The 25,167-nt window shown below is 51.1% G+C and overlaps 6 protein-coding genes across 6 annotated transcripts; 3 read left to right on the top strand and 3 right to left on the bottom strand.

Annotated features, from left to right (window-relative positions):
* Nucleotides 1-744: 744 nt before the first annotated feature.
* ALTATR162_LOCUS11834 (uncharacterized protein) lies at nt 745-2,549 on the top strand (the record flags this gene model as incomplete). The annotated part of the gene is made up of 2 exons (XM_043319476.1): nt 745-2,407; nt 2,464-2,549. 2 exons carry the CDS (start codon nt 745-747, stop codon nt 2,547-2,549), a joined length of 1,749 nt encoding a protein of 582 aa, XP_043175411.1.
* A 331-nt stretch (nt 2,550-2,880) lies between these two features.
* On the bottom strand, nt 2,881-6,870 carry ALTATR162_LOCUS11833 (uncharacterized protein; the record flags this gene model as incomplete). The annotated part of the gene is made up of 9 exons (XM_043319475.1): nt 2,881-2,972; nt 3,036-3,492; nt 3,571-4,128; nt 4,224-4,508; nt 4,562-4,646; nt 4,791-5,051; nt 5,114-5,912; nt 6,748-6,773; nt 6,833-6,870. 9 exons carry the CDS (start codon nt 6,868-6,870, stop codon nt 2,881-2,883), a joined length of 2,601 nt encoding a protein of 866 aa, XP_043175410.1.
* A 1,439-nt stretch (nt 6,871-8,309) lies between these two features.
* On the bottom strand, nt 8,310-9,227 carry ALTATR162_LOCUS11832 (uncharacterized protein; the record flags this gene model as incomplete). Its single annotated transcript, XM_043319474.1, has 1 exon — nt 8,310-9,227. One exon carries the CDS (start codon nt 9,225-9,227, stop codon nt 8,310-8,312), a length of 918 nt encoding a protein of 305 aa, XP_043175409.1.
* A 561-nt stretch (nt 9,228-9,788) lies between these two features.
* ALTATR162_LOCUS11831 (uncharacterized protein) lies at nt 9,789-12,466 on the top strand (the record flags this gene model as incomplete). The annotated part of the gene is made up of 3 exons (XM_043319473.1): nt 9,789-11,027; nt 11,076-11,085; nt 11,136-12,466. The coding sequence occupies 3 exons, from the start codon at nt 9,789-9,791 to the stop codon at nt 12,464-12,466; spliced, it is 2,580 nt and encodes an 859-aa protein (XP_043175408.1).
* A 1,434-nt stretch (nt 12,467-13,900) lies between these two features.
* On the bottom strand, nt 13,901-14,995 carry ALTATR162_LOCUS11830 (uncharacterized protein; the record flags this gene model as incomplete). Its single annotated transcript, XM_043319472.1, has 2 exons — nt 13,901-14,797; nt 14,939-14,995. 2 exons carry the CDS (start codon nt 14,993-14,995, stop codon nt 13,901-13,903), a joined length of 954 nt encoding a protein of 317 aa, XP_043175407.1.
* Nucleotides 14,996-20,185: 5,190 nt separating this feature from the next.
* ALTATR162_LOCUS11829 (uncharacterized protein) lies at nt 20,186-22,527 on the top strand (the record flags this gene model as incomplete). The annotated part of the gene is made up of 5 exons (XM_043319471.1): nt 20,186-20,297; nt 20,370-20,469; nt 20,525-22,051; nt 22,155-22,238; nt 22,293-22,527. 5 exons carry the CDS (start codon nt 20,186-20,188, stop codon nt 22,525-22,527), a joined length of 2,058 nt encoding a protein of 685 aa, XP_043175406.1.
* Nucleotides 22,528-25,167: the final 2,640 nt, after the last annotated feature.

Genomic DNA, 25,167 nt, shown 5'->3' with positions numbered 1-25,167 from the left:
GTCAAGGGTCCAAGATTCTATGTCGGCCTCTGAGATGTGATGGACCGCCAAGACAGGAGTTTGAGACCTGGAACAGCGCTACTGTACCATCGTGGGGACGAGTACATTACTTGAGACTGCCGGTCAGTGTGGGTCTTCAGCAAAGCGGACACAGAACGGCAAAATGGGCTAAATTGAATGGGATGCGGTTTTAGCGGAAGATACCGTAGTAGAAGCGAATCAAAGTGTCTTTCTAGACGAGCTATATGTGAGTGCGTGAAACTTAGGAGACGAAACTATGGTCAAAATCTTGCGGTGATGTCTCGGCTCACGAACCCCAGATCGCTAGTGGGAAGCTATGGCCATAGCTAAAGTGGATGCAGGTGCAAGGATTTGTGGGCCACAGATTTGTCGATCCCGTCTCCGGTGCAGGACCCTCTTGTTTCGGCGAACCTGCTCGTCACATTTGCGCACGCGTCGGCGGCACCATGGTTCATATAGTCCCTTGGGCTTTTGACACGGCTGAAATGCTTCACAACATCTATTTTTGACGACTCGCATCGCCCTTCATCTCAATTGAATTCGGTTGACGCGCGCGCTTACCCATTCAAGTTCTCTACCGCAGTTCATCGCGGTGCGCCACAGAGATAAGAGAACGGCACAAGGTTGGCTTATTCCTGTTGTCGCGTCTGCGCGTAGGGATTTGATTCGAAGAGATTGGCTCTCTAATCACGCCTTTTCAGCGACTGCATTCCAATCGCAGCCATGACTGACTATCCGTCCACTCCACCGCCGCCCAAGTCGCCTTCGCCAGTTCCGCGCTCCTCGAGCCTCCCGCGTTTGGCAAGTTCAAAGCTTTTCAACCCTATTCAGAACGAAGCATCTGCAATATCCACGCGCGGTCACCACCTTCCCTCGTTACTCAGCAGCGCGCGTCGACCGTCTACTATACGCAGCAGTGAGCGCCGGGGCAGCGACACGGACGATGAAGACTTGGAAGCATACAGACACGGGCTTGTGATGCCTTATGATCGGGACTCAGATCGGAGGAGCAGCATAGGCGCGCATGTGCTCAACACGCCGCAGATGAGAAGCCAGCGGCTGATTGGCAATTCTAATCCCAGGTACAAGTGGGAGAGGTATTACAAGACGGAAGAAGAGCTGAAAGGCATGAAGAAGCCGATACGCGAATACTATGAGCGCAACAACCAGCTCCTTCAACACTACTTGTACATCGACCGTCTGTTGGACTCTTCGCTCCCTCACAATCTCATTCAAGAGTACACGAATCTTGAATCCGGCGCCGTCAAGATCCCGACTACCATCACCGAAGAATCTTCAGCTGCCACCACCCCACTCGCTACACCCGGCAATGGTAACAATGGTACGAACACACCTGGCTATTACAGTGAGAATGGGCGAAGTGGTTCATTAGGTAGTCTGAATAACGGCAATGGCGCACAGAAACCCATGGTCAAGCGCACACCCAAAAATCTCTACAAAGTCCCCGAAGCAGACGAGAACACCCCGCTCCTCGCACACGACGACGCTATAGAAGATGAAGATGACCTAGAAATCGCCAACTCCGAGCTAAAAGACTGGGTTCCGGAAGAAGACGAAGACACCGAAAGCCCTATCGTCAAGCTAGCACTATACGTCAACCTCAGTGCAAACACGGCCCTCTTGATCATGAAGATCGTTGTCACGGTCCTTACATCGTCTCTCTCCGTAGTCGCTAGTTTAGTCGACGCAGCTCTTGACTTCCTCTCTACCGCCATTGTATGGTTTACATCATGGATGATCGCGCGTCAAGACAGATACGCCTACCCGGTTGGTCGTCGACGTCTCGAACCCATCGGCGTACTCATCTTCTCCGTCATCATGATGACATCCTTCTTTCAAGTCGGCATCGAAGGCATTTCCAGACTCTCTGGACCTGATCATACAATTGTGCAATTAACTATTCCCGCTGTAGCCATCATGGCCGCTACAGTCGTTATCAAAGGTCTCTGCTGGCTTTGGTGCCGCCTCATCCGCAACTCTTCCGTTCAAGCGCTAGCCCAAGACGCAAAAACCGATGTTGTCTTCAACACATTCTCCATCCTCTTCCCGCTCGTGGGCTATTTTGCGAAGATTTGGTGGCTCGACTCGCTCGGTGGTATCTTGCTCTCCGCATACGTTATCATCAACTGGAGTGCTACCTCCGCAGAACACATCCGAAACTTGACCGGCGCCAGTGCGACAGCGGATGAGCGGAACATCCTTCTTTACATGACGATGCGCTTTGCAAAGTCTATCAAGAGAATCCAAGGACTGCAGGCCTATCACGCTGGTGACAAGTTGAATGTCGAAGTCGATATCGTGGTTGATGAGAATCTCAGTTTGAGGGATAGCCATGATTTGGGCGAGAGTTTGCAATATGTGCTTGGTAAGTTTTCCCTCCTTTCTATCTTTTTAAAGATACATGAGCTAATAAAACTACAGAGAGTGTACCATACGTTGATCGAGCGTTTGTACATATCGATTATACGGATTATAACTTTCCGACACATATGTCGCAGCAAGAGTGAGCGCAAGATGGGCCTGGCATTTGAGCCGGCAATGTATATAGTATCAAATAGAAAGGCCTTGGATAGAACGAACCTGGCTCGAAGCTGGGAGCACAATACTGCATCATACAAGTATACTCGCATTTCGGAACTAAACGTCTCTTAAGCCTTCTCGAACTTGTGTAGTGTATGTTGTTTCTAAAGCAAGAAATATGGTGGCTGCAGTAGCGAGTGTCGAAATGAGAGGGGCTTACAGAAGAAAAACATGACCTCAAGCAGACGAGACCGACTGGAAAACAAGGAAGAAAGGAAAAACTAAATACCCATGTCGCCATCATCGTACGTACGTCCCTCACCACGCGCAAGCGAGAAGCCGCCTTCGCTTCCTACGGCGACCTTGGGACTTGGTCAAGTTATCCTCACACCACTCATCCGATTTAGGATCTGCAAGTCTCTATTAGCGAAAGGCCAATAGCCGAAGTTCCTACTCCAGAACTCAAAACTTACCATGATTCCCCAGATCCCCCGTACAACCAATTTGCTGCTCGCCCTTGAACAGCGCCCCAGGACTCTGTCCATTATTCTTATACGTGAACTCCTCTCCAAAGAGACTCAGTGTCCATACTCCTACCGGCCACGTTGGGTGTTCGAATAAATTCTCATCCTTTGTAACGCCTTGGTTGTCTTGGTGGAAGTCGTTTAGTAGAGAGGTGCACAGGCTGTCGACTTCTTGTGCGTTGTCATCGAGGCGATAGAAGAAGTATCGGTTCTCATATCTGGGTAGCGCTTTGCAGACGGTGGAGGGAAGTTGGTTTACGCCCCAGGGAGTATAGATTTCGCAGTCTGGTGATGCTGTTTGTTCGAGACCGACAACAAAGGTGCGCGTTTGGACTGGGGAGGAAGATTCGGGTGCTTGGTTGTTGGAAACGCTGTCGTGGGCTGCTTTGTCTGCGCCATTCCAGATCTGTTGAGTGGTTAGCACTTTCGTCGCGTTTTGTGGTTTACGTGTAGATGATGGTCGGGTTGCTGTCACTGAACTTACCATGTTGACTTGCTTGTCGGGATCTGTGGCACGCTCCCAGCTTGACTCGGATGTGGTGATCCATCGCTTGATCTCCTTTACTCGATCGATCCCTTTCTTGCTCTGGTCCCAGGGCTGATAGTTCATGTGCACGGCGATGATACCAGCTACGGCAGGGGCAGCAAAGGATGTACCTGAGATCTGCCTGGTTGGACCATCTACATGGTTATGGACTTGGACATCAACGCCAACACCGTAAATACTTAGTTGTGTGCCATCTTGCGTGCCTTGACCTTGCGAAAGGGGCGCTGCTTTACCATCAAGAGTGGCCGCTCCGACGTTGATAAGGGGGAAGTCTTCAGCCTCCGAAACTTGCGGCATATGGTCAATGACTTGTCGGCCTTCTTGTTCGCCTTCGTTGCCTGACGAAAGAACAAGGGGAACTCCATACGAGAACAGAATGTTGATCTCGCGAATCAGCTCTCTACCGATTTGTGTGTTCTTTGCTTCTGCTCGCGTCCTGCCTTTAGTAGCGCCAGATGGATACTCGTATTCTATGCCTTCACTCATGACTGCAATCTGAGAAAAGACTCAAAGTTAGTATAAACCTATTAAAATCCAATACGATGGGGAGACGTTGGGATTGTACCAAGATTGGTGGAGATTGTGCTTACCGCTTTCGAGGTTTTGTGTGCTCCGACATGTCTCCAGATCAGGCGGATTCCCTGGACAATATCATAGTTGACACCTTTCACGACCTGTACTGGCACCAAGGTTGCTCCTTTCGCCGTCCCCCATTGCCCGACGATGTTGGAGGCTACCATAGTACCGTGGCCGTTAGGGGAATGATCGTGCCGTATATTGTGCAGCTCACTTTGATCGCGGAACTGTCTTGTTTCGAGAATCCCACTGTTGTCCTCCTCATTGTCAAAGCCGGCAAATACCTTTTCGTCGGCATCCTAATTGTGAGTAAATATAACAGTCACGATATATAGGAGAGAGCTCTACATACATTCTTCACGTCAATCTGAACTCCGGTATCTATGACATACACGAAAACTCCCTTTCCAGCTCTGTCTTCGTAAACAAAATCGCTTCTATCCGACATTAGCATTACTTAGCGGCGAACAATAATTATATCAGCACTAGCATATGCTTACAAGTCGGCGATGTTACCACCTCTTCAAAGTAAAAAAGTTAGATATGTCATGCTTTACAGTGTGAGGTTGGATGGTGCTTACTCGTAACAGCTAGCCTGGACTAACTCCGGTGCCGCCATCTCCTGTTTCTTCCAGTCCCCCCATTCAAATTCCCGAGATTCCAAGATGTGAGCCGTTTTATTTTCGATTTCGGGAAGTGCCCTCATCTCGACTACTTGGTAGCCAGTCTCAATTGCCTTTACCCATTCTTTCTTGGCCGCAACTTCCTCGTACCCAGCCTGATCCAAGACGACGCCTGTCCATGCACGCACCACTTCCATTTCATCGAGCCCTTCATCCCATCTGTCTTCTTCGCGTAATCTTTCAAGCTGCAGAGGTAATGATAAGATGTCAGTATATTTCACATGTATCTGTCATGTTGAAGACTTGCCTCGTCCTCAGGGATATCTTCAGGTGTCTCCCAGGGAAACCCCAACTCCTCATGTAACTTGGACTTGTCCTTGACTAGACCCTTAAGCCAAGAGCGCGTGTCATTAACCTGAGCTTTGTTGTTGATGTCGCTTGCATAGACGGTGTACGTCAGGGTCTCTGACGGAGCGTCTTGCCGCACCTCAACGGGGGTAGATTCGAGCGGAGCATCTCTGGGCTCATGTGAGTGTGTGTACTGGTTGATTGACGTGACTGTATCATCCCGTGGTGCTCCTTCGCCCTTATCTCGCTCGAAAGACTCTAGCATCTTCGTCATCCTTGAACTCAAGTTGGGGATAGCAATCATAGGGCTTGAGTGGATAGTGGTCATATCTTGAATGCCCTCTACCCATTCCTTTTTCGCTGAGACCTCTTGGTACCCTGCTTGATCTAGCATGACATAGAACCATGCATACGGCACCTCGTAGTTATCAAGCTCGTCTTCTGGGATATCTTCGGGTGTATCCCATGGAAACCTTGTCTCCTCACGCATTTTGGACTTATCTTTGGTCAGACCTTCAAGCCAAGTCCGCGTTTCGTTGACTTGGGCTTCATTATGGATGTCGGATGCGTAGACCATATATGACTTCGTCTCCGCTGAAGCGTCTTGTCTCGTTTCGATAGTGTTTGTAATGCGTGAAGCGTCTTTGGGTGTCGAATGAGGGGCATCTTGGTTGACAGATGTGATTGTATCCTTCTGCTGTGCTTCTTCGTCTTTTGTTGCCTCGAGAGTAGCTATGGCGTTATGATTAGAGGAAAATCTCGATAATGTCATCTGAAAGAGGAGGATTGTTGCCAAGTAAATCCTCATGACTGGAATAGAAAGATTGGGACGCAGTCTGAGAGGATAGTAGATCAAGAGAATAGTGTGATGATGAGACTACCTGAAAGATGTTGACATCCAGACCGGCCGTCAAGTGCATCTTCTTATACTCAACTTCCTTCTCGACACATATGCTCGTCTTCAAACATTGCCGATGGTACTCAAGACGAACCCGCCCCGTCTGAGGCACAGAAACACAACTGCGTAATCTGACCCAGATGAGGCGTAGACTCAACTCAAACTCAAATTCGCAGTCACCCAAACTGATGGCGGCGTAGCACTGTTTATACCGGCCCATCCCTCGGTTGATCTTCGAACTTCCTCGGTGCGCAAACAAGAACCTAGCCCCCCACTGCGACGAAGACTGAAACAGACGAACGAATACTTTGCGGACTGAGAAAAGAAAGACATACCGTTCTGACCTTATTCCATTTCTGCGTCTAGTGATGATACTAGTGATGTCTAGAGCGAAAGTTACCCGGATGTGTACCCTGTTGAAGACGGGTGATTTCACTGTTGTAAGAGACTCAAAACTTAGATTCCCCAAATACAATCGAGGCCAGGCAATAATACAAAGCCCCATCTCGAAACCCGTCCCTCAAACTGAGTGGCACAGCATCATGTCATACCTAGGCATGTTCTCGTAGCGACGTCATATGTCAGCGGGGCACAGTCCAATCGCAACCTTGAGTGGTGGTGTTGGGCCCAACTCAGCTTGCCGTCACGGTCCCCGATACCACAGTCTACACTGCAAGCCCCAGACTTTGTATAGTCTGTACAGTATTAGCCATGCACATCTACACAACGCGGGTCACGTTGTAGAGCCACGTACAAGCCACGAAGGCTAAAACCTAAAGCTGTGTCTATCATTAGCACACCGTAACAGTCTTTCCGTTAGATCTCCAGGCCTCTCTTCTGGTAACTTGAGGGTTCGCAGTTGCGAATTGTCGATGTTGTTGCAAGTGAGGTGATAAAGGCAGCGATGATGCTAGAGCCCCGCTAGTGCACCCAACACAGCCTAGCCAGTTTTGCTTGCCGCCTGCCAAGCGCACCAACATCGATCAATATTCCACGCTTTTTTCCGACAACGACAACACCTCTCGACATCCGACTACTCACAACAAGCAGTCAAGATGCCGGTATGATATCACCCCCCGCGGGTGCGAACCTATCTAGGATCAACTATTGACACTTTTACAGTCCCAGAAGTCTTTCCGCACCAAGCAGAAGCTTGCGCGCGCGCAGAAGCAGAACCGCCCCATCCCTCAGTGGATTCGCCTGAGGACCGGCAACACTATCAGGTACGCTCCGCCCACGATACGCACACTCTCGCCGCTTCCGATCATCGCTACGGGAGACTACGAGCAACACCACGACACGATAGTGAGAGCACGAGACTGACATTGCATCTACAGGTACAACGCCAAGCGACGACACTGGCGCAAGACCCGTCTCGGTATCTAAGCGTATCGCCCCCGACAAACCATCCCTCACTCGACTCTCGATTCCCAATTATTACTTGTTCCTGCAACGACAATCCTCTCTACACAAAACGAGCGATCACATTGGGAATTTCGCACATGGCGGGAACCGAGCGACCAGTCTTCTAAGCGAAGTACATCTGCAAACGAGGGATGCTATGGGTGGTATTTCTTTTCACGTTACCGGATACCTACCTACCTCTCATTCATGGCGCTTTGGGTCTGTAAATGGGAATGAAAGGAATCGATTCATGATGGTTTAGATCCTAGGCAGTGATGAATGAAACCACTTGCTGGGTCACAATGAACAATTGTTGGAGTGCTGATTATTGTGATGTGGAGCTTTACACAATAAAGACAGATGCGAAATGCGTAGCGGGCGTCGCTTTTGCCATGAACGCCGAATGCGGGATGACGCTAGACTCCGTTCCTGGCTTGCCATTGTCTAGGGACAGATGAGCCTGGGAAGAATGCACATCCACAATACTCTCATGAAGACTGTTGGTATTACAGCATTTTTGTATCTACTAATGACACTCGTGATGTCGACGCGGTTCCAGCAATCGTCAACCATTATCCAGTCTTCCAACAGCGCCTTCAATGCTTCTTCCATCTACACATGTTCTTGGTCGCTCTCGACGATGCCAGGAAATCTATGGCCGCTTCCTGAAACGAAGGTTCTCCAACGGCCACCTCTTCAAAGAAGGTTTTTCGACGAAGGACGCTTCCAAGAAGATCTCTGGATCTCTGTGCCAACTGTGCTACGCATGTGGAGATTAGCCAATTTGCGACAAAAAGCAAGCCCTAATATTGACGTCCTCTGCCCCATCAGCGTCCACTCCTCACCTGGAACTTCGGCCGCTCAGTCAGATCCACAATCAAACAAGTCTCCTCACTCTTCCCCGCTGTCTCATACAGACTAACAACACCCCTCTCAATCCGCAAAACCGTGCTACTACCCGCATAGCAGACACCCTTCTCCATTCCACACCGATTTGCCAGGATAACGAAGATGGGTTTATCCCCTTTCGCATCGACGAGCGGTTGAAAACGCTCGACCCAGTACGCTACCGTCGCTATATCAGGCTGTGATGGGTCCTGCATGAGTTCCGTAGGCGTAAGATGACATAGCCAAGCCATGCTTATGCAAACAATTGGAGACTGGGATGACAAGGCGAGAGAAGAAAACTCGTAATCAGACCACGGAGAGACGAATTTGTAGGGATTGATATCCATACATATCCCCATGGTAACTTTCCCCAAATCGCCTAGTTGGCCAGCGTAGAAAGGTGGATCAGGTGATGAAGCGTCGGACAGGTTATGCGACCTCGAACCCGGGCCCTCGGACGACCATGTTTCGTCAGTGTAGTAAAGGAAGGATTTCCGGTAGTTGTGCAATATTTCTCCTTTTGGGGATACGGTGACGGTGGAGTTATACTGCGTTTGACTGTCCTCTGGATTTATATCTGGGGTAGTAACCTCCGGATACCCGACTGTAACGTGGCAATTGTAGTGTTTGGCTACTTGCTGTGCCCACTGAGTTGAGATGCCGGATGTGGTAGGCTCGAGAAAAGGTTTGATTTCCTCGAGCGACTGGAAGTTGTAGCCTGAGAAGGCGAGTTCAGGGAGGACGAGCCAGGTTAGGTCGCTGGGTATGGCGGTGGATTGGAGGATGTTTTCGGCTCTTTGGATGTTCTCTTGGACGCGTCCAACTTCTGGGGCGAATTGGAGACAGGCGATTTTCATGGTTGCGGCTCCCGGGGTGGTTCAGGCGGGTGGTTTCAAGTGGCCTCTGAGCTTCTGATGTGGGATTCTCGAGGCGACTATGGATGTTCTAAAATCTCCAAGAGAACGCTTGTATCTTCACTTGAATCAGTCCAGACTGATAGGCCAAATAGTTGCTATCTTCACGTGCCGTCTGAAGGTACCGATTGGCGCTACTAGGCACCAAGCACTGGATTATTTGTTGTGATAGACGGTTACGCTTTCTGATTGGTGACCAGAAGTTGAGTAGGGCCGGCTCGAGTGACCAATATGGATGGTGGGTTTTCCAGGAAACGTGATCGTGCGAGCATGACAATTCGGATGTTGCACTGTTGAGGGCATGAATGCCCCACCAGACGATCAGGACCCTTGTTCAGTCGTGATAGCTAGCCAATCGCACCTTTTCCACATTTGAGCCTAACTCGATGCAGCTATGACGCGCATAACTTTTAATGGACTCACGAAAGCCTCCACATCTCACGCATCGCCCTAGCACCTCTCGTCATGTGTTGCACCTCCCGGTAGCCCTTTCATCCGATCGCAATGGCAGGTAGACGGCTCGTCGATGCCGCCAAACTCTTCAATGCCTCGAAATCCGTCGCACAGAAGCACATCGCGCTTCGATCGAACCAGTGGGATGCCTACAACAAAACCTCGTCATTAGCCAAAGCCGTCAAGAATCAGACCGATCGCGTCACCCTCACAGCAGCCGCTGCCATCGCCCTCTCACAACGCTTCAGCGAAGAAGCTCCCTCGTACGCGAAAGCCGCAGCGGATCGAGCAACGAATACACAATGGCCACAACAGACCGACATACCTAGAAGAGAGACGGTGGAGAAGGAAGCGTCAGCAAAGGACGTGAGGAACAGCGTAGATCAAGATCATCACTATGATCGATCCGGCCAGAATAGCGCTCAGGCACCTCCGCCTACAGAGGAATTGGAGGTTGAGCAGAAGAAGGCTCCTAGATCGCCGCTACCAGACGGGAGCATCCCAAGCCAAGGATTGACCCTCGAACAAGAGGAGAAGGGACAGGATACTTTCTCGGAGAGGCCGGCACATGAGGCGCCGAAGGAACCTCTAGCTGAGGACCAGGATGAATCGGTCCGTCATAAAGAGGAGGGCATCAACCCGGTAGAGTCTACAGAGACTACGATACCGCTACCCGGAAATCCTAGAGGTGCTTCGACGCAAACCGCTGAAGCAATTCCCGCACACGCCAATGATCCACAACAATCTCCAATCTCACCGCAGGCTGAGAATCTTCAGAAAGGTCATGACAGAGACGTCTTCTACACGCGATCCGTCGAATCGCAACCAACTGTCCCATCACAACCTCAATCACAGATACCTCAGACTTCAGCAACGAGACAGCAAAGTGACGAACACGTAGAGGACAAGCAGATAAACCAGGATGTGTTCTATAATCCCCCCAAACCTGGGCAGGGTCAACTGGAGGAGGATCTACCAGAGGGTATCAACACAGACGTCTTCCATTCGAGAAAGGTTGCGAGGATGCTAGGAAGCGACCCTTTCTCGAGGAAGGAGTTTGCGGAGCGGAAGAGCAGTGGTAGACACCCGCTCGACGATAGGCCCGCACCGAAGAGCAGTGGCAGGCATCCCCTCGACGACAGACCTATACCTCCAGTGCAGCAACAAAGCCAACCATTGACGCAGTCAAAACCGATACAGACAGCTCAGCCAACGACTACCTCCAAGGAGATGGAAGACCTAGCATCTCAATTGGCTCAAGACGTGCAGTCAAACGCGACTGCGTCTGAGGTATGACAAGTCCACCTGCTTGCCTGAAGCCTGCTGATTTGCTGACAGTTATATAATAGTCACCCGCCGAGGTAGCCACACAACCAGAGAAGTCGTATGCGCTACGAGAATCGAGAGTCCCTGCATCGCGATTTGGTCGCATATGGCAGTATGCTGGTCTAGGCACAAGTATGGCGCTCGGAGCTGTCGGTGAAGGTCTTCGACGAGCGACCGGCGGCGCTGCGTCAGCAACTGGGTCGCTGATGCTCAGCCCTGGGAACATGGAAATACTGGTCGCAAAACTCTCGCGCATGCGAGGTGCCGCTCTCAAGCTGGGGCAGATGATCAGTTTTCAGGACATCAAGATGCTGCCGCCTGAGATTCACGATGTATTGCAGCGAGTGCAGGATAGCGCAGACTATATGCCGGCCTCACAACGGAACAAAGTCTTGAGCAGCAACCTTGGGGATAACTGGCGTGACCTTTTCGAATCGATCGACGATGTGCCTATCGCAGCAGCGTCGATTGGGCAGGTACACAAAGCAGTGCTCAAGTCTAACGGCCAGGTAGTCGCTGTCAAGATCCAATACCCTGGCGTTGCCAACTCCATCGACTCTGACCTCAGCAACCTCTCCCTCCTCCTGACAGCATCTCGTCTTCTACCAAAGGGTCTGTACTTAGACAAGACCATTGCCAACGCTCGAACAGAACTAGGTTGGGAATGCGACTACACGCGCGAAGCCGAATGCCAGACCCGTTTCCGCGATCTCCTCCAAGACGACACAGACGTCTTCACTGTTCCCAAAGTCTTCCCCGAAGCCTGCGGGCCCACTGTTTTGACTGCAGAATTCATGCATGGCGTCGGCGTCACCAAGCTCAAGACCCTAACCCAAGAGCAACGCGACTGGATCGGCACCCAAATTCTACGTCTCTGTCTCCGCGAGATTGTAGAGTTTAAATTCATGCAAACAGATCCCAACTGGACAAACTTCCTCTACAACGCTTCTGCCCAGAAAATCGAATTGCTGGATTTCGGCGCTTCACGGGATTACCCGGATAAATTCGTCGAGCCATACATCAAAGTCCTCATCGCAGCCTCCAAAGGCGACCGCCCGTCTATCCGCGACCTCTCCCTCGAACTCGGCTACCTAACCGGCAGCGAAAGCCCCGCCATGCTCGACGCGCATATCCAGAGTGTCCTCACGCTTGCTGAGCCTTTCAGTGGCAGTGGACCTGAAATATACGATTTCAGAGACCAAACGATTACAGATAGAGTGCGTGGTTTGATTCCGGTCATGGTCAAGGAGAGGCTTGCGCCGCCGCCTGAAGAGACGTATTCATTGCATAGGAAACTTTCGGGTGCTTTCTTGCTTTGTGCGAGGTTGGGGTCGAGGGTTCCATGTAAGGAGTTGTTTAGTAAGGCAGTGGAGACATGGGAGGAGAAGGCTGTGTTGAGGTAGAGCGGAAGGTGGACAGGATGGTGTGTAATATAGTATCGTGTATTGTAAATCATCGTTGTTAACACTATCAATACTTACGAACATTTTACGAGAACATTCACTTTGCTTCAGAATGCATTATCCGCTTCGCTCGCCTCATTGAACGAATCCTGCACTCATACTATTCACGCCTCATTCTCTCCATGCTCGATTCATTACATTTACATCTCCACTTTTTCGAACGTCAAGCTTTCACTCTCAGCACGCGTATATCGTTTCCCATGCCCATTCTGGTATAGAACGAGGCATCGTAGATGAGTTGAGCGATTTGCTAGTGTAGGCTTTGTGATTTGTGTGGGTACACATCGACTGTTCAGGTCGGGCCGTTGATGATCGAGGTGCCAGAAACGAGATTGTGTATTGCAATGTTGAGTCGATAGGAACATGCCCGTAGCAGTGACCAAGGTTGGCCGACTCTAGGACGAGGCGATGGCGATCAGATAGGTAAACACTGCTCATGTAGAATAGGAACGGCGAGTGAAGAACCATTTCATCATCGGGACTGAAGTGTTGTGTAGAAAAGGGCCAGGAACTTACTCGATTTCATCGAGCAAGAATGCTTATAACCAAGGGTATTATACAGCACGGCAGGGGATCAATTCTATATCATCTATGACAGACTTTGATCGCAGAAATGATTCTATCTTTATTCATGTCGGCGAGCGCGATGAAAAAGGACTAAACATATTCTATCATGGTTTAAGTAATAGGCTATTAGGCAGTAGAATTTGGTAGGAACACTGAAGTTGAATTGAAGTAAGTCTACGTGTTGATATACCGGAATGATCGGATGTCAGCAGGGTTATGGTGAAACTCTGTTCACATAGGACCGAGTACTTATCGGACCGAGCAAGCTGTACGTAGACTGCGACATATTCTCATGCGCAAAGTAGTCGTAGCTTGAATACAGGCTTACGAAGAGATCTTAGAAAATAGAGATGATGCAAAATGACTCATTTTGATTCACGTTATGTTGATGTACCATGGGGAATTTAACCCCCTCAAAATTTTGGCTGGCAAATAAGTTACAATTGGGTTCGCTCAGGTTAGGGATGGGTTAGGTATCAAGTGGCCTATCAATTGAAACGGCTCATTGGATGCACAAACATAGTAGTTTATATCAGCGTGCATGCGAGCGGTTGGTATTTTATTGCAATAAGACTACGCGCTATGCTTGATCTGTGAGAGACTGGACATGTCCGTGGTGACTGGAGAATAAATAGTTTGATAGTGAAGAAATTCGCCGCATAGGAATGGTTTTATGGGGGAGGATGGTCGCTGTTCGAGGAACATGGAATTATATTCTACACTTTTTTCTTTTCGTGTTGACGCATTCAACGTCGATTGTCAACACCTACTATCCCGGAAGATACAACAACGCTGTGCTAACAGCAATCATGCACTTTTGCTGCCTAGCTTTTTGTTGGCCTCCTTCTTCAGATCCTCTTCAGCCTCGCCATTGAACCACAAATACGCTGCGAGCGCAATGAAAGAACCATATCCACCTGCCATGATCATCCTACCGCGGAAACCTTGCTTTCTTTTCAAGGCTTCATCTCCGCCCAGGATAACCACTGCTTTCTTTGACCATGTATACTCGAGGCCACTGTAAAGTGTAGTACTAGCGACGATAGCTGACATGCCCTGGATCATCATCTTAACCCCGTCTTCGCCTCCCAGCACATCTTGAATCGACATGAGCAAGCCACCCGCCGCAGACGTGGTGGCGGAAGGGTCGTGCAGCAAGTTGGTGCAGAGCAGTGTGCCCAGCAAACTCAACTGCAGGAAGGTGTTGAACTTGGAGATGGTAGTGGGATGTACCTCCGCACTCGGCAAGCTGAAATCCCAGTACCTCGCCATCGTCTTGGGCGCCGGCAGACTGGCATACCGATAGTAGAACGCACTCAGCGCCAGACTGACATCTCTTCCTAGGATCAGTGCGGCCAGTGGCATTGGTAGACTGCCATTTACTGCCAAACACGTTACTAGAGTTGTCATTAAGAACTTATCGGCCATGGGATCAACGACACTTCCAATAACGGTTTGGAGATTCCAACGCCGGGCAATCCAGCCATCGAGGAGATCGGAGAAAGCGGCATAGGTAAAGAGGGTGAAGGCGTAGAGATGGTGGTTGTGTATGATCAGATATCCAACAACGGGAGTTGCAATAAGGCGCGAGAACGTAAGAATATTGGGGATGTTCCAGATTTGCTCGTGGCGTGGTTTGTCGAGTTTGAGGGTGGACTTTAGGGTTGTAGCGAGTTTGGCGGAAGTTGAGGCGGGCGGAGGGTGCTGGGATGTAGTTAGCTATGAGTTCCGGTAAGGCAACCTGGTATCATCCGTCTAGAATTAAATCAAGTATTTCAAACGAAAGAATTGAAAGCCTTGAATTGAGATAATTCCCATAGTCCATTAATTTCGGATAGAATGGACATATGTCAGTTCGGAATGTACACCGGGATCGGGATGCGACATTGAATCTTCAGACATGACTGGAACATATGCGGTTGTTACAAGAAAATTACGCGCCTACCTCTGTGCCACTCCTAGCAGCGGAAGAACTTGCTGCTTCATCTTCAAGCTTCAGTCTTCGTGTGGTTGATGTACTGAACAGACTGACGGGCCGAATACCACGTTGCTTGTAGGGGTTGTATACTAAGGGATGTCGGCTTGCTTTGACGTCATCGCGACTCCAGGTACAAGAGGCACGTGAGGAGACTGAACACAGCGTTTGTCGATGCTGTGTAAGCCGCGAAAGCGTTCTTAGACTGACAGATGCCTCCGAGAGAGCTACAATGGTGCGAAAAGGTACATTGGCCCTCGCCGTGAATGAAGGAACCATCGATGCTGGTGCCTTCGCGTGTTTACCGTCGCGCTGAGAGGTCAGCTTGAGGCTCGCAGCTGCCGTTGGAGTTTGCCAAGAGCCACTAGCGACAAAAGCAAAAGACGCCTCACAAACGCTGTCTACACTTCCTTTCTCGACTGCTGATAACCATCGAGATGAACGGCTCCAATTCCAATTTTATGAGGACGCAATTCTCGTCTCATACGACATAGTACGCGAATTCCCAACGCAAATTCGTTTTCACCACACGCCGTCTTCGCCAAATGAACGAGATGTATAGCAACTTAAGCTACATTGCGCGTGAAGACCTAGAGGATACTCATACAGACAGCATGTTTATGCGCATGACGGTGCTTTGCCACCGGAAAAGGTCAGTTCGAGGCTACGGGCCGTCTATGCAGGCTCGTCAAAGGGAACGCCTAGCTATCGCGGCGACACTGCGGACAAACTGCTAGAGATGGCGATAGATGCATCTTTAGGGTCTCGCAAACTTTCCACACTGAACGTTCTGACACATCCTAGACGACGCCACCAGTATCGACAACGGGGTCCGATAATGGGCGGTGTAAACGGCAGCTCAACACTATCTTGACAGCTTGGCTGCGCTCTGGAAGAACTGGAATTACGTTAGTAGCAGTTGAAACAGATCAGAAAGCATGGTAAGTAAGAAGCTTCAGCTCGGCAGAGCTTCCTTCGTTTCGAGATTCAGTTCCAGCGAGACTCGGACCAACCCTCCACTTCACGAGCTGGAGATCTACGCTTGCGCTCTTGCCACTACACTTCGACGTCGCCGAAGGCAATCCATACTCGCAGGGACTATCATGTGTTCAAACATCGCGGACGTCTGGTTCAGCTGTTCCGCCACTTCTCCACGCATCGTCAGTCTCAGACTGGCCCGCGGGACTTCCATCAAGTTCCGCACCCAGGCTTCCCTGTTACAGGGTTATGGTGTGCAAACCATTTCTCTTGTCCTCCTGGTCAGAATTGTTCTCAGCCTGGGGATTGTACAGTCTTCATTTGACTTGACCACCAGTAATCTCTATTGACCAATATGTCGCGATAGCCGCAGTCGACGCGAGAACAGGATCTACTGATCGCCCGGGTCTTACCGAGCGATGAAATCAGCCGTCGACTCAGGCATCAGGTGAGAGGCTGGAGATTTGCTGTCGTGAAGTTGCAGAATCCATAAATGGAAGCTACCACTATCGATTCCGGCGGGGTTGCAGACCCTCTGCTAATCTCCGAGAACAGAATCTCTAGCCTTCTTCCGTAGTCCACCTTTGAGACAGGAAACTGCTTGTAATTATTGGCCCTAAACTCACTGGAACAGGTATTGCTATTTTCGCCACTTGAGAGGTCCGGCAATCCTTGGTGAAATCGCCAACCCTCTTCGTAGTGTTCTGCGGGCCGCCTTTCTGAGTGGCTACACTAGCTTGCCTATGGAATTGACTTTGGGTCTGCTCCGTGTCATGTGTTGTGCATCGAGACACTAGAAGATAGTCGGTGGCCTCGCTTCGTTAGTAGCCCACAGCATCCGCTGAGGAACTTTAATCGTCCTGCGTCCACGCCATGAACTCACCAGAGACTATTGCGCAATGACGAGAAGCGGAGTGGGGCTTAGTAGTAAGGCACGTAGAAGCGTTCCAGAAGAACGTAATGCAAACGCGGAAGTCAGCTCTCCACAGTTGGCGGCAAATGTTCGGCTTGCACAACCAAGTTACACTTTCCATGTCTGTCTAGCGTTAGATCTTCGACAAGTCGTTACTGATCTCCAGATCAGCTCAGGCTCAAGCCGGCAAGAACTACCCACGGGCAGTTTGATCACCCCGCCATGCGCTGACAATGGTAATGTTGCCCTCGTGGACCCTTCTGCAAGTGACAAATTGACGTGAAACTGCCGACAGTCTGATACCCAGCCTCCAACATCTGATACACGGATAGGAGATCAACGACGTAAACGCGGAAACGACCCTGCTTCGGCTATTCTGTCCATGTTGCCATGTGCATAGAGGTGCACTGACTTGGCTCGTTACGCCTGCCAGAAGTGAGCAGTCTCAAGCTTGCGACAATGGCATGGAAACTCTGCTTGGAAAATGGACGAATTTAAAGTTCTTGAGTTGTGGATTTTGCCCAGGTTGCTCGATGCAGAGTAAAAGGGGTCCATCAGTATTGATGCGATTGCAACGGCTAAACTTGCCAGGCTACTCCAATGCCGTCGGCTCCTTGACCAAGTCGCCAAAGCATGATTACTCAAGACATCTTATCGACGGAATGGCACACTTGCCATGTTCGCTGCAAGCCATGACTTACCGATAGCACTAACGACTATTCAATATCTCAGGTCGTGGTTTGCACTGCACGCAACTAACCTAGTGCTTCTATATCATCGCATGATAAGGACAAGCGCAGATTTGTACATGCAGGTCCTAATCACAGGCGACGTTGAAGCGAATAGCCATTCCACTTTTGACCGGCATCTCGTGTCCCGTTCCGGCAGTTGGCCTGAGAGCCATGAGTTTCAGGAGTGCGACTCCAGGCTCCGCTAACGCAGGTACACTTTCACACCAACCCAAAGTGTTGTTTACTCCGCAAGGCGTATCATGACTAGTACACTTGCGTCCCCGCGAGCATTTGTTTTCGGCAACGGCACTGCAGGTCCACGGTCAAGCACAAGTCTCCGCAGAAACGGCGCCGATGTTTGTGTCGTGTATTCAGATATAGGTTCGCCCGATTATCGCGTCGGACATGAGCCTACCCAAAGCATCGCACAGTCCGCAATCAGTCGAGAAACGCTGATTAGTGTGGAGTTGCGACTCGTTGAATGCATGTGGTGGGGGGTGCTATGAGGCCAGCATTCATGTGCAGCTCCACCAGCAGAAATCTCCACCTCATCAATTGCAAGCAAAAGCTTGGAGCGCAGTGTCTGTGACATCAAGTCATCATAACGCATGAATGTCCAGGTAACGGTGCCCTATTACATGTCCCCAAGCAGGCAGCACTTGTACGCGAGAGGGAATGCCGCCGAAGGTTTTGATTCGTTCCCCGACCAATGAGCGAAGACAGCCGGTGGATAACGGCTAGCCAAAAGTAAGTTCTGAAACGAGATCCGCCATCTCACTGGCTTGCGAGCGGAGCGTCACGCCGTACAGACAGTCTTGAGTCCATCGCAGAGAGGGCGCTCCTAACGTGTGGATGACAAGTTCAGACGTGAGGAGGTGACGAGCAGATTGGCGACAGATTGGACGGGAATGCTACTTCGCGATGACTTGGGAGATTTGCAAGAGCCGATGGCCGCTCCCGCAGGCTGGCTAAAATGCGCGTTTCAGATGGAGATCAAACGATGCCCAGTGTGCTCCTTCTGCTGGTTCCTGCATCTAGATGCACCTCACTTGGACGATTGACCAGCCACGAGTGATGACTTTGAGCGACGAGGCTGGGTGTTGGTGGTGGTCATTGACGACATGTGCCCGTGACGCATTCGCCGCATTTGCACGAAGCTGCAGAGTGCGGACGTTCAGGGTGTGATGTTCCTGCATCCGTAGCGCAACCTTGTTGATCGATGCTCTGCGCGACACGATTGCCGGCCATCGCAGGCAGGCAAACATGGTTCACAGCAACACCCGGGAATGTCTAGCAGCAGTGAGGGTGTAGTGGAGGGTCCATCTGACAGCGGTCGGATGCGGCAAAAAGGAAATGTCGCAAGCACGCAAGACAATGGTTATACCGAATCCGAGTATTTGTGTTGACGACCATGGAACGAAGAAGGCCGGCGGGCTTCCAGGTGGCTGCAAAGTTGGGCCTCTGCAGGGCATTCACTCTACTGGTGCTACTAGGCGCACATGACGATGGCCGCTAAACTGACGCAAGAAGCGTGTTTTCCATGGCATGAAGCACCAGCGGCGGCCATCGGACCGCGATGATCAATACTCGAGATGGGCAAACTGGACGTCTGTGTCTCGAGGGCCTCGTGGTGGGCTGCAAGCGAGGGTTAAGGTTTTGGAGCGTCGTGGGAAAGGCGGGGCTAGACCGGATGTGGCCTCTGCGCCGAGGGCGGCGCGCAGGGCAGGTGCGAGCAGGTGCGAGCGGCGAGCAGCAGCAGGGAAGGCAGGAGTGAACAAGGCGCGAGGAAAGGGCGACCCAAGCACGCAGCGCACCCAGTGCGCGTCCCAGCAACATGCGCCCGGGGAGATGAGCCAACACAGCCAGCAGGATCCCAGCACCAGAGCACAAAAAAAAAAGCCGCTCTCCACCTTGACCACTCTGCCCACCAGCCAGCACCCCAACGCATGGACGGCCAGGCCAGCACATTAGCCAACCTTTCGCGCGCCCTCATCACGGCATGCACGGCCGTCGCACGAGTCGCCAGCACCCCTGCCGACCAACCTGGCCTCTGCTCTCGCGTCGGCGCCCCAATTGGCCGCGCTACCTGCACTGGCCAGGCCGCTGACTGGTGTGCGGAAATAGATCAATGTGAGACCACTAGTCTCCTGTTTCACACGCCCTCCGACACCTAAAGCCGCCGCTGCCCCCTCAGATTTGCGTTTCGTATCCCCTCCCAGAGCTGTACCTTCTTGGTGAATTCTTGAGACTGCTATCTGAGGCAGGTTCCTCACGTTTTTATTATCCGCATCACAGTCGCGTTTTATTATCCTATCCTTTTAAACATAGCCTGACACTCTTTCGATTTCGATCCTGGCAGGTCCTCGTCGAGCAAGACCCTCGTGTTCCATCATCAACCCATCTTCGGGCCACCGCGTCTGACGTTGCCACTTCAAACACCTGTATAGAGGAACGTGTTGCAGCGCACCATGTATCCATCCCAACACCACCAACAGATGCCGCCGCCCCAGGCACGATCTGTCGCGCCCGAGACTTTCTTATTAGACCAGGACGCCCAGCAAAGCCTCCCACCGGACAGTGTCGTTGCCCTGCAGCAGGTCGACAACCGTAAGTGCCCGCATCTCGCATCCACCGCAGTCGCGCATTGACCTTTTGTACCGCCTACTAACACCACTGCAGTCAAGTACTTCCTCATATCAGCCCCGGTTGACTGGCAACCCGACCAGTACATCCGTCGATTTCTCTTGCCAACAGGCGAATACGTCTCGTGTGTTCTATGGTAAGTCCTATGTTTGTCTTCAAATCACTTCCCAAACCTAACCATCTCTCTCCAGGAACAACCTCTTTCACATCTCAGGCACAGATATTGTACGATGCTTGTCATTCAGATTCCAGGCCTTTGGCCGCCCAGTCAAGAACTCGAAGAAGTTCGAAGAGGGTATCTTCTCAGATCTGCGCAACCTGAAATCAGGCACAGATGCTTCCCTGGAGGAGCCCAAGAGCGCTTTCCTTGATTTCCTGTACAAGAACAACTGCATCCGAACACAGAAGAAGCAGAAGGTCTTTTACTGGTACAGCGTGCCGCACGACAGGCTTTTCCTTGACGCCCTTGAGCGCGACTTGAAGCGCGAGAAGATGGGCCAGGAAGCGACTACCATGGCAGTCAGCGAGCCCGCGCTCTCTTTCGAATTCGATTCATCACAGTCGCTCTTTGAGCAGCTCACCAAGGCACAACAGACAAACTCCTCGTCGTTCAACAACAACGTCCAACCGTCTTACCAGAGCACCTCGCCTGACATGCGGGAAATGTCCATGCCCCCACCAACCATGGTCCCGGTACAGCAACCCATGCCTCAGATGCAACAACAGATGCAGCAACCAATGCACCACGAAGACCCAATGGCCCAGTACCACCAGCAAATGTCGATGCCACCTTCCATGCAAAACACTGTTGTCAAGAGCCGAGAGCAGCGCGAACTCAGCCAGTCTTTCCAATACGACCGCAACGGCATTCCTCTGTCGCAAGTCCACCAGCGCCACAGCTCCATGCCTGCGTACATGGAGTACTCGCCTGCGCCGTCTTTCGTCTCTTCTCACTACGAGGACTACAGCACTCGCGGCATGTCCTTTGAGCCATTGACTCCTCCCCAACACCAGATCGGTCTCGGCGCTGAGCCTGCCTACATCGCCAACGAGGACACTGGTCTCTACAGTGCCATCCCGGACCTTCCAGTCCCCAACACATTCAACCCCCTGATGAACATGCCACCATCGAACTTGATGGGATCTGGCTACCCTGGTGTCTCACGGCCGTTTGCTCCTGGCAATGTCTACTCCGTCATTGAAGGCTCGCCCACCTACAAGCAACGCCGGAGACGTTCGTCCCTCTCTGCAGGTATCGCCGCAGCTGTCACCGCTTCTGGTGCCGGTGCTCACCAGGTTCACCGCCCAAGTGACCTGAGGCGATCAATGTCAAGTTCAGTTGTTCCCCTTGCGGAGGTCGACGAGTCAAACCACAACTCGCCGAACAGCCAAAACGGTGCAACCTACCCTCAGATGCCCGAATCAAAGCCTCACATGGACATGTCCCGACAGGGTACCCCGCTCAACACAGTAGAGGAGAGCCCAGAGCCTCAATCCGCTTCGCTGCACCACGATGACCTGAACACGTTGGTTAACGGCGAGCTGTTTGAAAGCCCCCTTCAGCACAGTGCAGTCGCTCGTACCGCTGGTGCAGGACCTGTTTTCCGACGCGCCCGCAGTGCCACTATGATGGAAATCGGCCCGTACCCTCAAAAGTCTCACTCATGCCCGATCCCCACATGCGGTCGTCTCTTCAAGAGATTAGAACACCTCAAGAGGTAAGCGCTCGCAATTTCCCCATCATTCTATTTTTGTACTACATTGTCACTTGCATCTCCACTATTTTTGTTGTTTTGCATAGACGCTGACCCTGGCGCTTAGACACGTACGCACCCACACACAAGAACGACCATACGTTTGCCCGTTGTGCAACAAGGCCTTCTCGCGCTCAGACAACCTCGCCCAGTAAGTGCCCTTGCCAGCATCCAACCAGAAACCGCATACTAATTAATTCATCAGACATCGTCGCACACACGAGCCCCGCGCTGACGGCGAGCCGCTGAGTGATTACCAAGACGAAGAAGACCTTGATGGCGAGGATGACCACCTTAACTCGCTTCAAGATGAGCTTTCGCCAGAGTCTGGCAACGAGTACCTCGGCCTATCGCACTCCATCAACGACATTCCCGGCCCAGGGCTTGGTATGACCATGGCGCCACCACAACACAGCCTCATGGCCGGCAGCCACTACTGAGCATACCCTATCACGACATTACACACGTGAAATGAGCATTTCGGCGCAATCAAGGGCGCAGCCATCTAGAAGGATACCAGTCTGCTGTTTTTTCTTGTTCAATCTTCTTGTCCCACTTCGCGTTTAATCCTCTTAGACCGATGTCCGTTCTTCTGTTACCGGCACACATTTACGATGTCCGCGCTGCATTTACTTTTTTCTCTTTCCAACCCTCGGAGCTAGGGGATGGTGTGATACCACCGGCTTTTGGCTTTTTTCGCGAGGGTTGGGTGACGACACAACAACTACGAACATGAGTACCCTTCTTTTTTTTCGTCTCATCGTTTCACGTTTTTTCTTTCACTTTTCTTTTTCCTGTTTCTCCAATCTCTTGCTCAGCGCTTGTTGATGGATATATCCTTGGCGGCATGGCTTGCTTTGTAGCAAAAGTTGTTTGATGGTGGACTGGGAAGCTTGGATACCATTTGAAGCGCACGCACACGCATATCGTTGTAGATTTATCTTTCGCGGATATGCAGGTGGCTTGTTGGTTTACGTTTGTCCTCTTCGAAGAGGTGGCGTGTGTATAATACTGGAACTCAATGCAAATCGCATAACTGCAACATCATCTTTATTGCCGTGACACTCACCTTCCCTTTCGCTCACAGTAATCATCATCGTCAACACCCATTTCAGTCTGCATTGTATTCTCATTTACGTCACATCAATGCCCTCATCAAGTAACACTCAAGATGAAACAACACCGCATCTCATCATGCTTGTGATCAACATGTCGAATCCCTATCTCATCACAGCACAACATCATATCATCATGCCAACATCCACCTCATGCATATGAGCAGAGCCCCATAGATCGTCCTACCAACAACCATCCCACACACTTCCGTCTCACGTGCCTCTCATCCCTGCTTAACCCAACATCTCACTTACCTTGCCTTGCCTGCTTTGCCTGTGTTGTTTACGTCATCTATGGCCACCGCGCTTGTTTCAGAACTACTGCGCCGTACATGTGCTATATGTCATGCCAGGGATTTGCTGTGCCGTAGCTGCACCGTGCCGCAAGCAAGACTTGAGGATTCCAGGGCCGTGCTACTCACTGATGGGTCGCTTGCGGCTTGTCGGACAAGATCGGAGCGGAGGCTGGGGTGGAGAGAGGCACACACACATACACACATACACATGTCTCTTTGCTGGCTCGCGTGAACGGTGTCTGTGCGGGTGGTGTGTGTGTGGATGAGTGGGGATAGGGTTTTGATGGTGGGTTTCTGGACGACGGACACGTGGGTGGCGGGGATGTGGATATGGGCTTTTTAGATGGCGGTGGGATTGTATGCTGATGCTGTAGATCTTGTGGCTGTGGATGGTGATGGTAGTGTAGGAGTTGGCTTTGCTGACGCGGTCTCGGAGTTCTGGGGATTGGCTAATGGATACTACTGTCTGTAAGCACTGCCTGATTCTTTTGCTATATTCTGTCATGTCTACAACTAGTGCATACTTGCTAGTTGGGTGCGGTGTGTTCTTTGCCATCTGGAAGATATGGACACTTGGTGGTATGAGTGTAGAGCATTGGAGAGACTCGGTGGATTGGAGGGGTAACTAAGTGGTACGCCTCGCTAATCGGTGATCTACAGTTCTGAAGTTGCTATATTTTACACTTGAGCAAGTACCATTGCGCTAAAAAGCCATGGTGAGAGCACCTGTTCGGAGGGCTGCCGACTGGTACACCTCGCTAATATGCTGATCATAGTCCCACCATATCGTATGATTGTGCAGCGCGAAGTGGAAAGAAAAGACAAGGTGCATGCGTAGTCCCGCGCTAGAAAGCACGAAGAAGTGCCCTTGGGTATGCTCGAGTGCTTTCTTTTCACGGGAACGTTGCTGCCGTGTGTAGGCATGCTCCGTGGTACGCTTACGGGTGCGGCGTGCTCATGCCGCATGTTTTATCTTTCCGGGACTTTGTATCGCCGGTTGTAGGGATACCATGTATACTTGTCCGGGAGGATAACGCGCGGTCTGTGAGTGGTTGTGTGTAAGATGATTCTGTGGCTGTAGCTTGCTATCGCTTAAGGTAGTGTAAGTTGCTTATCATTGTTCTTTTCGACATAGCGATACTACCTCGGCTCAGTTCGATGACTACGCGGCGACTTCTCGAGTAGTTTCTTTGTGCGTCTTTTTGCCGCTTACGTTGCAGTCGCAATTACAGTGTGTCTTTGTATAGGAGAGAGGTGCGCGAAGGTTGTCGCGAGAGTAGATGTTAGATTGCCAATCACTCGCACGCGATACAGGGTGCAGACTCCGGGCTCATTAGAAAATAGAGGCGAAGTGTGTCTTGATTGTCATTCATTCTCTAAGAGGAAGTTGGATATGCTAGCTTGAGGACGGATCATGGTAGTGATCTTGCAATGACGTGCTTAGCCATCAATAGCCGACATGTATATCTCCCATGACCAAGTCGGACTGTCCGAGTCTTAGATGTCGTTCTGAAGTCTACAAGGTGCTGAAGTTGATGCTCATTTCGGGTCGTGAACTTACGCGCTAACGATTTTAGCGCAGCCCTTCTTGACCGGTGGATGTTTCCCCGTTCGTCCTTGCTTTTCTGTCGCATGTGCATGTTTCATGGCAATTTGTCTTCTGATTGCG

This window comes from Alternaria atra (assembly GCF_907166805.1).
Source record: "Alternaria atra isolate CS162 genome assembly, contig: 37, whole genome shotgun sequence".
Classification (NCBI taxonomy): domain Eukaryota; kingdom Fungi; phylum Ascomycota; class Dothideomycetes; order Pleosporales; family Pleosporaceae; genus Alternaria; species Alternaria atra.
Note: the sequence above shows the minus strand (reverse complement) of the source record. Positions and strands in the feature narration are given on the sequence as shown.